Source organism: Salvelinus namaycush, chromosome 10 (assembly GCF_016432855.1).
Source record: "Salvelinus namaycush isolate Seneca chromosome 10, SaNama_1.0, whole genome shotgun sequence".
Taxonomy (NCBI): Eukaryota; Metazoa; Chordata; class Actinopteri; order Salmoniformes; family Salmonidae; genus Salvelinus; species Salvelinus namaycush.
In genome coordinates this window covers 27574282-27592115 of record NC_052316.1, presented here as the reverse complement: position 1 = coordinate 27592115, position 17834 = coordinate 27574282, and the positions used below count along the sequence as shown (strand labels likewise).

The following is a 17834-nucleotide window of genomic DNA, read 5'->3' as shown; positions in this document are numbered from 1 at the left end:
GTAGTTCATTCAATGTATTTGGAGAATCCAGTGGGTTCTGGTAGTCTTTAATAGCTGATTCTAAGATTTGTAATTGATCATATATATGTTTTTGCTGTTTGTTCTTTGTTATGGAGCCAAAAAGATTGGAAAGATAACTATTTGTGTTGTTTGTTTTGTGTGTTCCATTTTTTCCCAGAAGTGGTTAGATTCTACAGTGCCTTGCAAAAGTATTCATCCCCCTTGCCGTTTTTCCTATTTTGTTGCATTACAACCTGTAATTTAAATGGATTTTATTTGGATTTCATGTAATGGACATACACAAAATAGTCCAAATTGGTGAAGAGAAATAAAAAATAACCTGTTTCAAAAAATTCGGAAAAGTGGTGAGTGCATATGTATTCACCCCCTTTGCTATGAAGCCCCTAAATAAGATATTGTGCAACCAATTACCTTCAGAAGTCACATAATTGGTTAAATAAAGTCCACCTCTGTGCAATCTAAGTGTCACATAATCTGTCACATGATCACAGTATATATACACCTGTTCTGAAAGGCCCCAGAGTCTGCAACTCCACTAAGCAAGGGGCACCACCAAGCAAGCGGTATCCCATAGAGGTATCCCACCAAGCAAGCGGTATCCCAACATATCCCATAGAGACTTGCAGCTGTAATTGCTGCAAAAGGTGGCTTTACAAAGTATTGACTTTGGGGGGATGAATAGTTGTTTCACAAGAAAAAATATTTTGCATCTTCAAAGTGGTAGGCATGTTGTGTAAATCAAATGATACAAACCCCCCCCCCCCCCCCCCCCTCCCCCAAAAAATATATTTTAATTCCAGGTTGTAAGGCAAAAAAATAGGAAAAATGGGGGTGAATAGGGGGGTGAATACTTTCACAAGCCACTGTATGCATTCTTCAATTACATCGAGCTGATTTCTGACGTGCTGTTCCTTCTTTTTCCATAGTGTATTTCTGTATTGTTTTAGTAATTCACCATAGTGAAGGTGTAGACTCAGGTTTTCTGGTTCTCTATGTTTTTGTTTGGATAGGTTTCTCAATGTCTTTCTTAGGTTTTTGCATTCTTCATCAAAACATTTGTCATTGTTGTTCATTTTCTTAGGTTGTCTGCTTGAAATGTTTAGATTTGATAGAGAAGCTGAAAGGTCAAATATACTGTTTAGGCTTTCTACTGCCAAGTTTACACCTTCATTATTACAGTGAAATGTTTTGTCCAGGAAGTTGTGTAAAGGGGATTGAATTCGTTGTAGCCCCCCCAAAAATTGGTAGGTTTTTACACTACTTTCCTTCCATCTATAGCATTTCTTAATTTTGTATAGTTCCTTAGGCTTTGATGCCTCATGATTGAGTATTGCTCTGTTCAGGTAGACTGTGATTTTGCTGTGATCTGATAAGGGTGTTAGTGGGCTGACTGTGAACCCTCTGAGAGACTCTGGGTTGAGGTCAGTGATCAAGTAATATACAGTACTACTGCCAAGGGATGAGCTGTAGATGTACCTACCATAGGAGTCTCCAACAGCCTGCCTCACAGTAAGCAGCAGGTCACAGTTAAATGTGTATTTTTTAAGAGAAACGCCATGGCGGCTGCGGTGCAACTTAGAAATAGCCAAAATACCCGCTACTGGTGACCTATAGCTTTTTACCCGTGACATCGTTTTCAAAATGGCACAATGTGTCAAAAAACCGAGAACATGGCAACACTGCTGGAAAATATATGTCCGTCCAAACGTTGGTGTAAAATGTGACGTGAATATTTGGTGCAAGTAAATGATGAATCAGTGACTGTCCACTAGTTCTCGACTGTCCACTAGTGCTAACTGTCCACTACAACTTCCAAAATCCATTGCTTCATGCAAAACCCAATCCGATTAGTCTGTCTGTTATGCCAATCAAACAGCAGAGGGCTCCAATCGCTTGCAATGCGGTAGTAGTTTATTTGTGATGGGCGGGTTGAACATTGCGTTACGTAGCTGCTTGTTGTAATCGTTCATATTATAGCCCAGTGTTTGTAATCCGTTGCTATCAACCTGACGCAACTTCGTGTGTTTACTACTCTCTCATCTGTTATTTTAGATAAATTATACGGTAGTATTCTGCGATAATGAAGTGAAAACAGCGTTAAATGTTGCTTTATTTTTTATTCCGTGCTGATTGGTCTCTAGTCCAAACATTCATTGCCTGTTTTTTACGCCTGGGGAGTGGGGTTGAAGTCTGGCCTCTAGCTGCGAATTAGCTGAATCTTTTCTCAGTATCGTCCTGCATTGAAACATTTTTATTTTGTAAATATGACGGTGAGGGGGACCCTGTAAACTAAATGACTGTCAGAAATATCGCCTCCATTTGTAATATGGTAAGTAGCCAAACCGCTATATTGACTGCTTCAGTCACTGTTGGGAACCTTGTGTAATGACGATGAGAGAGGGTCATGGTCGAAATCCTCCTGGGGGCTCGAGCTGATCGGCGGTAGCAATCAATCCACCGGTCCTTGCTTGACGGGGATGCAAAGGGTGCGAAAGGTTCCTACATTTCGGAAATGTAGCTCTATCTTGAATGAATCATCAATCAAGTACAAGGGTGGAGCAAACCCCCAGACAATCTGCCCTCCCTGGAATGAGTTTGACACGTGATCTAGAAGGTCCCTATATCACACTTTACATTCGTAAGCCATTATAACTGTAATTAGGCCTAAGTACAATGTAACAAGTAATTATAATACTCCTAGTTGTTGCACTGTGCATGAATATTTAGTCTACACATTAATAAGGACAATAATGTAAAGTGTTACCCTTTTTTACTAACATCACCGCCACAAAATGGAATGTGTTTATTGAATCTGGCAGTTGATAAAGATTAAAAACTTGAGGAAAGTGTCAAGTTTTAAAGTGCAGTAGTGTTATTGTGACAGAGCATTTGATTAGTGATGAAGGGATGGACCTATATTGTTATCATCTGGTCTTTGTTGTTTTTCTCCTTTGTACTAATGTTTGTATGCTTTGATTGAACAGTATTATTTAGATGAGACAAGCAAGTGTATGTTGTCTAGTTTGATAAAACACTTCATGTATCTTTGGGGATATGTGTGTGTGTGTGTGTGTGTGTGTGTGTGTGTGTGTGTGTGTGTGTGTGTGTGTGTGTGTGTGTGTGTGTGTGTGTGTGTGTGTGTGTGTGTGTGTGAGAACGTGCGTAAGTATGAGAAAGTGAAGCTTGAGAACTCAGTCAAAATGAATATCAGAGACAACAAAGCAAAGTATTCTGTTCTGCTTTGACTGAGAGAAAATGACAGTGATTTAAAGACTTAAGCAACTTTAGCAAAAATCTCTCAACAAAGCCACTGCTTCATCTGGAACCTCTGAGCTCTGGTTAGTCAATGGGCTCTGTCAGGAGATAAGTGGCCTGTCTCTACACTCTGAGAATGTTAAATGCTCTTGAATCTTTACATTGTAATAGGCCTACTTATCCCCCCCCCCACCCCCAGTTAAGAGGTTGGTACTGAGTTTCTCAGACGATGAAACCAAAGGATTCCTGACTTCCAGTAGTATGAATAAGCAAGGTTTGTGTTTGTGATGGGAAACTGCGAGCTTTATGAAAGCCATAAAAGGCTGGAGTTGACTGCCAGTCAATGTCAGAAATAATCTAGGCATTTATCTGAAGCAAAGGTTAGGCTATTATGTGAAACATAGACATGTGCAGCATGTGACCTCTATAAAGAGGTTTTGGTTTGTCAGTTCCCTGCTATATAGTTGCCAAGATGACTTCCAGGAGATAGAACAGACACGTGTGAGTGGGACACTCCAGATGATGATGTGTAGCCTATTTCATGCATAATAAGGATGTTTGACAGTGCACATTAGAGCTCGTGTTCTCTCTCTGGTCTCCCTTAGGGCACAAATGCCTCTGCTCTGGAGAAAGACATTGGTCCGGAGCAGTTCCCAATCAACGAACACTACTTTGGATTGGTCAACGTAAGTGTCATTCACTCGGTCACCTTCTGGATGATCATTAAAAACACTGGCGTCCTTTTTAGAACAAGCTGTCCACTAGGTCACTACTGAGTTATGTTTCCCATTGGACAGGTGATTGGTGTTGACGCTTTGTATTAGAAGCAGGTTGTTTTTTGTCTGTTTCACTGCTATTTTATTTCAGTTAGCAAAATTTTTTATCTTTGAGGAGCTTCTGTTACAAACTAGTTTGTTTGCCAACCCTTCAGAGGGAGATTGTTGATACTCAAAGCAGAGTGTGGCTGCTTTATATTCATTAATCTATCTGGCTCTTATATAATATTTAGGTCTAAGAACTAGGTTAGCAAAATTCCTGGAACTTTCAATAACTTCCCTGTTTTTCCTGAAATCCCGGTTGGAAGATTCCCGGAATCGGAAGGGAATAAGCAGGAAATCCGGAATCCTCAAACCAGGATTTCTGGAAAACCATGGAATTTGTTGAAAGTTCCCGGAATTTTGCATCCCTAGTAAGAACACATCTCTCCTTGTGTATACAAACAGTCTCTGTTGGAGGTTACGGTCATGCTGCTTGCATCTTTTCTCCATGTTTACAATCTTAAGTTTACCGTTCCTCAAACACACTCATAAGAATCTCACCCCTCTCTCTTTCTGTTTGTCCCTGCCGGGGTGGACCTTCAGTTTGGGAACACTTGTTACTGTAACTCGGTGCTTCAGGCCCTGTACTTCTGCCGGCCCTTCCGGGAGAACGTGCTGGCCTACAAGGCCCAGCAGAAAAAGAAGGAGAACCTGCTCACGTGTCTGGCAGACCTCTTCCACAGCATCACCACCCAGAAGAAAAAGGTGGGAGTCATCCCGCCCAAGAAGTTCATCTCACGCCTGCGCAAGGAGAATGGTGAGACAGACTACACCAAACCTAAATACAATCAGTCTGCCCTGGACTGAGTGGGAGAGGGCTGAGCCTAGGGACAAATCAACTAGAGGACTATACCATCATAGCTACCATGTTATATAGCTTAAACCTGCCATATGATTGGTGTTGGTAGTAAGTCAAGACTGCTGAGACCAGTTGTCTTGAATCAAGTTTTCAGCTCAGATAGGCATGTTTTGAGCTGAGGGTAGGGATAGGGCTAGAGGGGCAGTGGAAGTGTTTTTGTCAGGTGGTTGTCACTGTCGGGTGAAGGGGCAGGTGCATGTTGTGGTGGCGGTAAGGTCATTCAGAGCATGGAACTAGAATAGAGGCAGATTGTTCTCAGTAGTCTGACTCCAGGAAGCACTCTCTATGAATGAACAATGAACATCTCTGTGTGGACTAGGGACTGGTCAGCTGCCTTCTCTCTTTCATTCTCACTTTCACATTCTCTCTCTCCACTTTCACTTTTCACACACGTATCTGATTTATGTGTGTCCATGTGCATCAATGTGCCCTGATTCACCTTGAACACGACTGTCGACTGACTGACCACATCTCCACACAGACCCTCCAAGTGTTGCCCTAACAGCCCCTGTCCTGTGTCTCCCCCTACAGACCTGTTTGATAACTACATGCAGCAGGACGCCCATGAGTTCCTCAACTACCTGCTGAACACAGTGGCAGACATCCTGCTGGAGGAGAAGAAGCTGAACACAGTGGCAGACATCCTGCTGGAGGAGAAGAAGCAGGAGAAGCAGAACGGACGCCTCAAGAACAACGGAACGGCCATCACCACGGAGACCGAGCTTGAGAACAAGACCACGGAGCCCACCTGGGTGCATGACATCTTCCAGGGCACGTTGACCAATGAGACGCGCTGCCTCAACTGTGAGACGGTGAGTCCATCAGGGCCGTTGTTTCTGTGGTAGTGGGTTTTATGTTCTCTGATAGTGGTCCTAATTCCACCAAGTCATGTGAGACATAAACACTTATGTAAGAATACTTTATTGATCCATTTTCCTTACAGTCCACAAATGTGTGTCTTGCTTTTTTACTCAACCCCCAAGACCCTTCCTCAGCAGTGTTGGTAATGCTTTGTCAGTACCCTAACAATCCATCTGTTCCTCTGAATCCCTGTGAGTGTTGTCCCTGTCCTCCCTCCCTGCGTCCCACAGAGGGATTAGCTCTGTCTGTAATGAAGGAGGAGATGAGGAGATTGTGAGCTGAGCTCTGACAGAGATCCTCCACACAGCTCCCAAAGGCTGTGTCACCGGCCTCCCATTATGCCACTCTCAGAGCGGAAGAGCAGAGGGAGGAAGGCAGAGATTGGCCCCTAACAATTGTCTTCATCACGCTACAGGCACTCAGCTTCTCACTGATACATCCTTACAACCCTATCACAACACATCAAAGAGACCTGCTCTCTCATCTCGTGTGCCAGCGTGTGAGCTGGTCTCGGAACAGGGCAGCATCAGTGCCTTTCAGCCCGTAAAGAGGCCAGTGCACTGATTCATCTCATCTCTCTGTCTGTCTCTCTCCCTGTCTCTGTGTATGTGGCAGGTCAGCAGCAAAGATGAGGACTTTCTGGATCTTTCTGTGGACGTAGAGCAGAATACATCAATAACACACTGTCTCAGGTAATATTTACAGTGCCTTAGGAAAGTATTCACACCCCTTTTGTTGTGTTACAAGGTGAGATTAAAATGGATTTAATTGTCATTTTTTGTAAACGATCTACACAAAATACTCATGTCAGTGGAAGAAAAATTCAAACATTTGTAAAAAAAAATATATATATATATATATATATATATAAAAAATGTAATACTAATAGACACTGGGAGTATACAAAATATTAGGAACACCTGATTTTTCCATGACAGAATGACCAGGTGAAAGCAATGATCTCTTATTAATGTCACCTGTTAAATCCACTTCAATCAGTGTAGATGAAGGGGAGGAGACAGGTTAAAGAAGGATTTTTTAAGCCTTGAGACAATTGAGACGTGGATTGTCCAGGCCCAAGTCCTAAGAATATGTTGTGGGCACTCACGGCCTCCCGGGTGGCAGGAATGCACGTAGAGTTGGGAGAGATGCCGTTAAAGTTAAGAAGACTTCAGCTGACCATGACATATTGGGTAAATCTACAAGGACACATGGTTACACATCCTACTAAAAAGGTACTCCTAGAGTGCTGGTAACATGAACTAAATCTGAATACAAGTTTTGGGTGGTTCAGCAATGGCATGGCGATAGAGATGGGGTTGTTTGGGAGGGAGTTTAGCCCCTCTGTGGTTCTTCCTACTATCCCACCTTGGTGTCTCCCTCAGCCAGTGAGAGATCTAGGGTTGCTTGAGAGGGTAAAAGATGTTGAGGAAGGAGTAGATTCAGTTGTAAGTGAACATTTTAGGGACACAATACTATGTTTTCTTGAATATATTCACATATGTGTCTAAGGAACATTAAACAGGGAGGACAGGTGCAGCTTTTAGTGTTCCTGACTAAGGTGGCAGTGATGAAAAGAGCAACAGATCATTTATCTGTTTACACAATGGAGTTGATGGCCATACTCCTGGCTGCAGAGTGGGTGGAGGAGATGAGACCAGACAGGGTAGTCATCTGCTCTTGACTCCTGTGCAGCACTGATGAGCTCAAATTATTTTGTATCTCATGGTAGACAGGATGTATTGTATGAGGTTTTGCTGTGCTTGTATAGGGTGAGACAGATGGGGTGTATTTGTGATGTTCCTCTGGGTACCAGCTCATGTGGGAGTAGAGGGGAATGAGGAGGTGGATGTTATTGCCAAGCAGGCTGTTGAACATCCTAATGTTGGAATTGTCAATCAGTAAAGCAGAAGCCAAGGGGTTGATGAAAATAGTGGTTAAAAACAAATGGCAAGAGTTTTTGAAACCCTTATTTTACCAGGTAATTTGGCTGAGAACACATTCTCATTTACAGCAACGACCTGGGTAATAGTTACAGATGAATAAGCCAATTGTAAGCTGGGGATGGTTAGGTGACCGTATGAGGGCCAGATTGGGAATTTAGCCAGGACACCAGGGTTATCACCCGGTGCCATGGGATCTTTAGTGACCACAGAAAGTCAGGACACCCGTTTAACATCCCATCCGAAAGATGGCACCCTACACAGGGCAATGTTCCCAATCACTGCTTTGGGTCATTGGGATATTTTTTTTTTTAGACCAGAGGAAAGGCTGCCTCCTACTGGCCCTCCAACACCACTTCCAGCAGCGTCTGGTCTCCCATTCAGGGATCAACCAGGACCAACCCTGCTTAGCTTCAGAAGCAAGCCAGCAGTGGGATGCAGGGTGGTATGCTGCTGGCAAAAGGAAGACACCTGTATAAGATTCATGAAAAGGTGGGGGCAAGGAGGTCATCAGGCCGAGAGAGAAGGGAGGAAAGTGTAGTCACAAGACTGGGACACACAAGGCTCAATAGTACATTGAAATTGGTGGTGAAACATCCGACTGGGAGGTGTGATCATTGTTAGTAGGAGATGGAGACAGTGGAACACGTTCTATTTCAGTGACAGAAATATGGGAGGGAAAATAAGTGATTGTTATTAGATTTGAGGAGTAATGGTTAAGATTAAGGTGGTCAAGAATATGGTCAAGATTAAGTGAACTGCTGGGGAAATCTTCAGGGGATGTAGTATTTAGTATACACAATAATATTGGGTAGGATTTAGACCTTCCCTGTCTCTGGTCCACACTCCAGTCCAGTTGTTGGCAGTAATGCATCTTAAAGTTGGTTGCCAACTGCCATAAAAATCCACACAATAATAATAAGAAGAAGAAGACATGGATTGTGTGTGTCCCCTTCAGAGGGTGAATGGGCAAGACAAAATATTTGAGTGCCTTTCGACGGGGTATGGTATTAGGTGCCAGGAGCACCGGTTTGAATGTGTCAAGAACTGCAACGCTGCTTAGTATTTTACGCTCAACAGTTTCCCATGTGTACCAAGAGTGGGCCACCACCCAAGGGACATCCAGCCAACTTGACACAACTGTGAGAAGCATTGGAGTCAACATGGGCCAGCATCCCTGTGGATCGCTTTCGACACCTGGTAGTCCATGCCCCGACGAATTGAGGCTGTTCTGAGGGAAAAAAGGGGTGCAACTCAATATTAGGAAGGTGTTCCTATTGTTTTGTCCACTCCGTGTATCTTGATTAGATAAGTATTCAACCCCCTGTGTGTGTCAATACATGTTAGAATCAACGTTGGCATTGATTACAGCTGTGAGTCTTTCCGGGTAAGTCTCTAAGAGCTTTGCACACCTGGATTGTAAAATATTTGCCCATTTATTATTTTCAAAATTCTTCAAGATCTGTGAAATTGGTTGTGTTGATCATTGCTATACAATCATTTTTCATGTCTTGCCATAGATTTTCAAGCAAATTTAAGTCAAAACTGTAACTCGGCCACTCAGGAACATTCACTGGCTTCTTGGTAAGCAAGTCCAGTCTAGATTTGTGTTTTAGGTTATTGTTCTGCTGAAAGGTGAATTCATCTCCCAGTGAGCTGATTGAACCAGGTTTTCCTCAAGGATTTTACCTGTGCTTAGCTATTTCAGTTTATTTTTATCCTGAAAAACTCCCCAGTCCGTAACGATTACAAGCATATCCATAACATGATGCAGCCAACACTCTGCTTGAAAATATGGAGAGTGGTCCTCAGTATTGTGTTGTATTGGATTTGCCAAACAACACTTTGTATTCAGGAAAAAAACTGAATTGCTTTGCCACATTTTTAGCAGTATTACTTTAGTGCCTTGTTGCGAACAGGATGCATGCTTTGGAGTATTTTTATTTTGTACAGGGTTCCTTCTTTTCACTCTGTCAATTAGGTTAGTATTATGGAGTAACTACAATGTTGTTGACCCATCCTCAGTTTTCTCCTATCACAGCCGTTAAACTCTTTAACTGTTTTAAAGTCACTATTGGCCTCATGGTGAAATCCCTGAGCGGTTTCCATCCTCTCCGGCAACTGAGTTAAGAAGGACGCCTGTATCGTTGTATATATTGATACACCATCTAAAGTGTAATAACTTCACCATACTCAAAGGGATATTCAATTTCTGCCAATATGTGCCCTTCTTTGTGAGGCATTGGACAACCTCCCTGGTCTTTGTGGTTGAGTCTGTGTTTGAAATTCACTGCTCCATTAAGAGACCTTACAATGATCTGAATGTGTGGGGTACAGAGATGAGGTAGTCATTCAAAAATCATGTTAAACACTATTATTGCACACAGAGTGAGTCCATGCAACTTATTGAGTGACTTGTTAAGCACATTTTTACTCCTGTACTTATTTAGGCTTGCCATAACAAAGGGGTTGAATACTTATTGACTCAAGACATTTCAGCTTTAAAAAATGTATTAATTTGTTAAAAGAAATTGAAAAACATAATTTCACTTTGCCATTATGGGCTATGGTGTGAAGGCCAGTGACAAAAATCTCTATTTAATCCATTTTAAATTCAGGCTGCAACACAACAAATGTGGAAAAAGTCAAGTGGTGTGAACACTTTCTGAAGGCATTGTACCTGTTACCTTTCTCAACTAGAACTATTGTACACTTGCCAACCCTGCTGTAGCATCCTCTACTCTGTGTATCAGCCTGACTGACACAGTCCCCTCTGTGTGTTGTGTTCCCCAGGGACTTCAGTAACACAGAGACCTTGTGCAGTGAATACAAATACTACTGTGAGGCATGCTGCAGCAAGCAGGAGGCCCAGAAACGGTCAGTACACACTGTCTGTCTGTCTGTGTGTGTGTCAGTCTGTGTATAACTCCTCTGTGTGTCCCTATAGGATGCGTGTGAAGAAGCTGCCTATGATCCTGGCCCTGCACCTGAAGCGATTTAAGTACATGGAGCAGCTGCACCGATACACCAAACTGTCCTATCGCGTTGTCTTCCCTCTGGAACTACGCCTCTTCAACACCTCTGGAGACTCTGTCAACCTCGACCGCATGTACGACCTGGTCGCTGTGGTCGTCCACTGTGGCAGGTAGGCCACACACACACACAAGACATTGTATCCAAACTGAAATGTACTGTACCTATAGACACCATATTATTCTCATATCACTGCTTCCCCTTCTTTCTTCCTCAGTGGACCCAACAGAGGACACTACATCACCATAGTGAAGAGTCATGGCTTCTGGCTGCTGTTTGATGATGACATCGTGGAGGTGTGTGTCTCAGTTAGGGTTGTTATGGTGACTGTATTACCGCCACACCGGCGGTCATGAAGGCAGTCAAATTCCACGTGACCGTTTAGTCATGGTAATTAGGCTTCTCCAAGCTCTGATGCTGCTGATGGTCATTAGTAGCCTACCAAACTTGCTAACTGCCTGATACTCAGCACTCTATTGTCCCTCTAATCACTCTGACATCAATGTAAATGTAATTGAAAATCTAATCAAACACTTCATGAGCTCATGTTGCTCCACATTTCTATAGGCTGTGCAATTGCGTGAGAAAACGAGAGCGGTGGCCTCTATTAAAAAGAGGAGGACCCCATCAGCTTTCTATAGGCTAGGCCTACTATATTTATTCATATTTCATATAAGCACATTGCTTATCTTAACAGCAGGAGTCTAGCCTACCTGGCTGGCATGAAAATGAACCACGGAAAAGCGTCCTCCATTCGCTATTTAAGTGCATAGACGACATTTATCTTTTCCCCTTCCCCTAAATCAAAACAAATTCCACACATATATTATTTAGTATATTTGAAGACAAAATTAAATTAAGAATAGTCTGATGGATGACAATTATTAGCCTATCACTTGTGAATTATATATTATCACTTGTGAATGATGCCCAACGTAAGACAAGAAACAATGCCTTTTTTTGTGTGACTTTTTCGTATCATTGTCGCACACCTCATGTAGACTAACCCATAGGCCTATATGTTTTGATATGGTTGGTATCACAACTAAAGTGGCCAAATAACTTCTTAAAATGAAGCACATTAATCCACTTTACAAGGGGTGTAGAGCCTAACTGGCATACATAAGCAGCGTTTCAACTTTGTCGAAGATCATTTTCACCATAAAAATGCACCTTTATAATAAAAGCATTACATGCATAATCACATTTGTGGTTACTTTTGATAATGGTGTTTTCCCGCTAATGGAAGGTTCGCACTTATAGCCTACTGCAATGTGCGCATTGCTGCGCTTATAATGTGAAGAAATAGCCTAATAGAGTATCAACATTTTAAGCTAAACGTTCTCTTCTGTTACGTCAGCCTCATTGCATAACTTTTTTTTTGATGCTAGTAGGTATATTCATTTGGGATCTATCGCATCCCACAACTGTCCCAGACTATGTTTGGATTATTTATTTCTCGCACAGAATAAAATAGGTCTACTTTTGTTCTATGGGGATAGTAGATTGACATAGGCTAGTGCTTTTGTTGTTCGTTAGGCCTACTCATCTTGTTGGCTGACGAAAAGTAAATGTGGACAGTTCTTCCAATATCTTCAATATGCACCTCGGAATTGGATGAGGATACGCGCAGTTGCGTCCCCGATGTGTCTGTCTTCACTTGTAGCCTGTGAGAAAGACCCGATCACGTGATGGAGAACCATGTGAGTGAGAGGTGCTTCGGAGCACGCAGTACTCCGGGAGATGGGAATTATAATTATTATATTCAGCCCAAGGGCACAACGGCCACTGGCTGCAAAAGGCATGGATTGTTTTAGGGGGCATTACGGCCACACAAAGGGGATGCCGCCGGGAAATTCGAGGCATTATCAAGTGCTTGTCAAATTGTAATTGTGAATGAGAGACTGATGAAGTGTGTACAGCCTGCGCAAAAAACAAAGCGGAGCTCATGCCAGAGCTCATACATTTTTCAAATCATCATTAGAGTCGCATCATGCAGCTTTACAATGTATTAAACATCCAAACATATAGCCCAACGTTTGTAGAACAACTAATGTTACATTAATAACTCTAAATTAAGAAAAAATTATTTATTTATCTGCTCAACACAGAATAGCCGCATGTGCTCACTCCCTCAAATCAATTGGAGAAAATATTCTTTCCATTTTATTCAGCTTGGTTCAATTGTATTCGTCATACTATAATATAAAATAATGCCACGATATTTAAGCAAATCTTGTCTGCTAAATTAACTAGTGTAGCCCACAGCCATACGGTATAGCCAGATCAGGACCTAACGTAAGGACAATGAAGAGTATGCTATTCTATTCTTCTGAAATAAAATACATTTTCTTCATATCATGTTTCTTTAGACCTATCTAAATTAAATAATGATTTATTGTGAAGGTGTTGGCTATACTACATTGATGTATTAGACTTTAAAATGTAGATGTTCCAAAGATCTGCATCAGTGGCTTGTAGGCTGTGTGTGGAAGCCAGGAGATGCTAAATGTGTTTATGTTAATTAACTGTCAATTACCGATGTTTGTTGGCCATCAGACCTGTTTATATGGCTGATACAGAATGTTTCATCATTTGTTGTCTCACTCTCTGGTTTGCTCAGAAAATCGATGCCCAGGCCATCGAAGAGTTCTATGGGTTGACGTCAGACATCTCCAAGAACTCAGAGTCTGGATACATCCTCTTCTATCAGTCCAGGGAGTAACTGGAATAAACACCCAGCCAGAGAGAGAGAAGTATTGGAACTCTGACCCCTCTCTGAGTCGTGTGCCAACGCCATTCCCTGTCTCACTGCCTTCCCTGGGTCTGCCTGGAGTTCATTTCCCATAACCCCATTCTCTCCCTCCCTGCGTTCAGCATGCTGGGAAGACTGTGTAAACTGCTTTTTGTCCTTCAGCATCTGGACAGCACTTTAGAACAACAACAACAACAAAAACAAACAGTCACAACAACAAGGAGCAGGAAACATAAAGAAGCTACAACGGGCTGGTGTGTGATGCCCTTTGTCTCCGCATGGGGCCAGGTCTGGAGGTCTGAAGACCCACCATGGGTCACTCTCCCTGGGTCTGCCTGGCATACAGAGCTGGCTGGGCTGATACAGGTACAGACTGCTATGGGAAAGAAGATTGTATTATTTGTATATCTGTATAGTATGTCTATTTTCATGTAATGTCATAAGTTCATAAATACTTTTAGTAGGGTTATTCCGTGACCTTATATTTACAATGTCCAGCCCATAGATGTCTTCTACCTGGGGAATGGCTAGAGCTGGGATGGAATGGAAGATTTAGGGAGAGATATAAACTAGTTGAAAGAGGGTCTATGCATCTAGTGTTGCTGAACTGCATGTTTCGGTGTTCACTGTTTGAGCTGGTGTAGATTCAAGTTGACTTGAGTTGTGACCAAGCCAAACCTATTCATTGTAATGCTGAGATATTGTAGTTCTACAGAAGACCAGGATGCATGTAGCTCTGTCTGCTGCTCCCGTCCTCTAACATAGAGAATGGCCCAGGCCCTAATGCTCCTCTCCCAAGTTATAACCATGTTATGATCCAGCCACCACTCTAGAACATAGTCACTCACTGACACAAACTACATCTCTACTAGTCTCTAGACTAGTTTGGTTTCTGTTTAATCCCTGTTTTGTAAAACGCTATTTATTGCTCTTATTTATTTCTAATGTTATAATGTTGACTGCTGGTAGGTGTAGGAGATTGTGTCTCAGGGCTTGACTCATCTAGACGCCATCTTGTCTTGTTCTGTATGTAACATCTTCCCCCTCACTGAGTCCGGTAGGTCAGTGTTTCCCAACTCCGGTCCTCGAGTACCACCCAATGGTACACATTTTGGTTGTATCCCTGGACAAATATTCCTGATTGAACTCATTGAGGCCTTGATGATTAGTTGACAAGTTGAATCAGGTGTGCTTGTCCGGGGCTACAATTAAAATGTGTACTGTTGGGGGTACTGGAGGACCGGAGTTGGGAAACACTGGTGTAGGTAATATACATACAGAGCTCTATGGGGTTGACAACGTCTTTAGTAGCTTTACTTTGAAGCATGTGGATAGCTGGACCCTGTTGAAAGAACCACATAATCCACAGTTGTCAGGTATCATGAAAAGGAGTGTTTCTCACAGTGAGATTGGTGCAATAGGAGGTCAAGTGAGCTGATAAGATGTCGACTTCCCTTTGAAGAAAATATAGATGTTGATATTAAATGTTGGTCTGCCTTTCTACCAGCTAGTCTCCTCCCAGTCGGTAGTGTGTATCTGTGTGAGATGATCAAAGGAAGTGGAACTCTTTTGCTAGGTGCATTATGGGGCAGCGGTCAACATAATGTTGGTATGATGACATAGAACGTTCCTGTTTATTCTTCTTCCTATGTTGAAATATTGGTGTCTTTACATGTGTTTTTGTAACACCTTGTTATTTTGCATAGTTGTCCCCCCCATTGTTAGGTACTTGACTTGGAACCAATGTTCTTTACTTAGAAGCTGTGCCTGGCAGACACTGACAAGTTGTGTTTAGTGTTAAGGTGACCAGTGGTTCATAGAGACAGCTGGTTTACCATGCCATAAGGTTAGGACCATGTACTGTAGACTATAACCATATCAAAGGTCCATATAGAGGTATATGAAGAAGAAATGCTGCTCACTATCCTGTGGCACTCGAATTCACTGTGATACTGGAAGAATACCGACTCAAATGCATCTCGCTAAGTATGACATAGAGATGATTTGGGTTGTTATGTGTGTGTTTCTGTGCCCTCTCCTTATTATGTGAGTCAGCATTTTATGTAATGTGTGAGAGGGTGCATAACTGCCTATCTCCTACTGTTAGTATAACTGGTGAAGTCTGATTAGTAATATGTGCCAAACTGGAGTCTCTAATGACCTTGCAAAACTGGAGAAGAACTGTAACAGAACACTATTTTCTCTGCTAGGATACAAGTGTATATAAACATTATGTATAAAAGACTAAAACATATTTCCTATATATTTTATCAACCTAGGAGCTAAAGCACTGAGAGAGAGAGTAGTTACTTAAAAACAAATCCTGTTTAGAAATATGATGCTTTACAATAAACCAGTCAGTCAATCACATAACCAATTAATCACACAATAGTAACACAATCGGTGAGTCACAATCAGTCAGTCACATTGAGGTTTTGTTCATTACAGGCTTAACAGAACCATGGTAGATGAAGAGGACACTAGCCAGCACTGTTTGAGGAATTTTAAATGGGTTATGATGAGCAGATATATTGTGTGTGCTAATCTTCCAATTATTGTTCTGCACACACCGTTATACTAACTTTAAACAGGCAGCCCAATTCTGATAATTTTTCCACAAATTGGTCTTTTGACCAATCAAATCAGCTCTTGTTCAGACCAATTATTGAAAAGAAAATCAGAATTGGGCTACCTGTCTAAACGCATCTCTCTCAAGAGCTCTGTCAATGCACTCAATGTGGTCTTATCAATCTATAACAAGACTCTGGTGTAGTGCCTAGAGATGGAGAAGTAGTGTTATAGCTTGGTTTGATAAGAGTAGAAGTTAAAGGGAGATCCAGGCACTAGATAACTCGCAATTCTAATGAATTGTTTGTAAACTGAAAGTGCACTTTACTAGTGATATTCTTTAATGAGAACCACAGTATGAGTACTTCTTGGATTTCCCTTTCCTCTGTTCAATAAAAAGACTAACTGAGGCACTGGGCTTTTCAAAGATTTTGTTAGTCATGTTCTTTGTATTTGTATTTTCAAAGAGTTCTCAACCCCCTCACCAGCTAGTCATTCTCCCTTTGTCCTCTTTTCCTCCTTTACCCACTCCTCCTTTTCTCATTACCTCTGTTCACCCCAGTTCTTTCACATTCTCCACAGTCATTGTTTTCCTTTACCCCTTAGTCACACACACACACACACAGTTCATTTCCTTGTTCTCAAGCTTGTCAGTTCCTCTGTCACATCATGCTTACCAGGCAGGGTGTGCATGAACGCAGCATCACAGAACACAACAAACTGGACAACAACAGCCTGTGGGGGGGAGACAGAGAAAGACAATGTTCCTGTACTATTAGACACCTTGCTTTATCCTCCTACTCTCCTACCTTCATCTGCTCTATATTACAGCAGTCACAAAGGAGAGGAAGGAATGCCTTTGTTTTATTCATATTGGAATGTGTTTAGTGAAGCCTGCAGAGAAGTTCTGACCCGACAGCACATCTTGTAGATTCTAAAGTCAATACGTCATGAGTTCTAGCAGACAGTCTTTACGTTGGGGTAGCATCTGCATCAGAAAAAGGCTATTCAATGTTTGCCATTGTGATTGTTTCAAGGGTTATAGTATTATATGTGTGTGTGTGCATGTGCCTGGCTGTGTGAATGTACCGTATGTTTGTGCACATGGACATTTGTCAGTGTTTTTGAGTGTGCAGAGACTTGTATTTGTTTTGTGTGTGTCAGTGTTGGTAAACTCTGACTGTCCTTCCTCAGCTCTGACATTGAGTTACCCTCCTAATCATCTCCAGCTTTGAGTTAATTCTCTCCCACAGAAAAACAATTCTGACATGCTGGAAGACTCGTACGCTACATGACCAAAAGTATGTGGACACCTGCTCGTCGAACATTTCATTCTAAAATCATGGGCATTAATAAGGAGTTGGTCCTTCCCCCCCTTTGCTGCTACAGCAGCCTCCACTATCCTGGGAGACTTTCCACTGATGTTGGAACATTGCTGCTTCTATTAAGCAACATGAACATTAGTGAGGTTGGGCAATGATGCTGGCTCACAGTCTTCGTTCCAATTCATCCCAAAGGTGTTCGATAGGGTTGAGGTCAGGGCTCTGTGCAGGCCAGTCAAGTTCTTCCACACCAATCTCGAATAACCATTTCTGTATGGACCTCGCTTTGTGCACCGGGGCATTGTCATGATGAAACAGGAAAGGGCCTTGCCCAAACTGTTGCCACAATGTTGGAAACACAGAATCATCTAGAATGTCATTGTATGCTGTAGCGTTAAG

At 42.2% G+C, this 17834-nt stretch overlaps 1 protein-coding gene across 1 annotated transcript; it reads left to right on the top strand.

Moving 5' to 3' along the window:
- The first annotated feature begins 1957 nt into the window (after positions 1-1957).
- Positions 1958-16526, top strand: LOC120054921 (ubiquitin carboxyl-terminal hydrolase 46-like). Its single transcript, XM_039002660.1, has 9 exons — positions 1958-2350; positions 3882-3962; positions 4638-4851; positions 5485-5765; positions 6430-6506; positions 10551-10634; positions 10705-10902; positions 11008-11086; positions 13414-16526. Exons 1-9 carry the CDS (start codon positions 2315-2317, stop codon positions 13513-13515), a joined length of 1152 nt encoding a protein of 383 aa, XP_038858588.1. The 5' UTR covers positions 1958-2314; the 3' UTR covers positions 13516-16526.
- The last annotated feature ends 1308 nt before the right edge of the window (positions 16527-17834 follow it).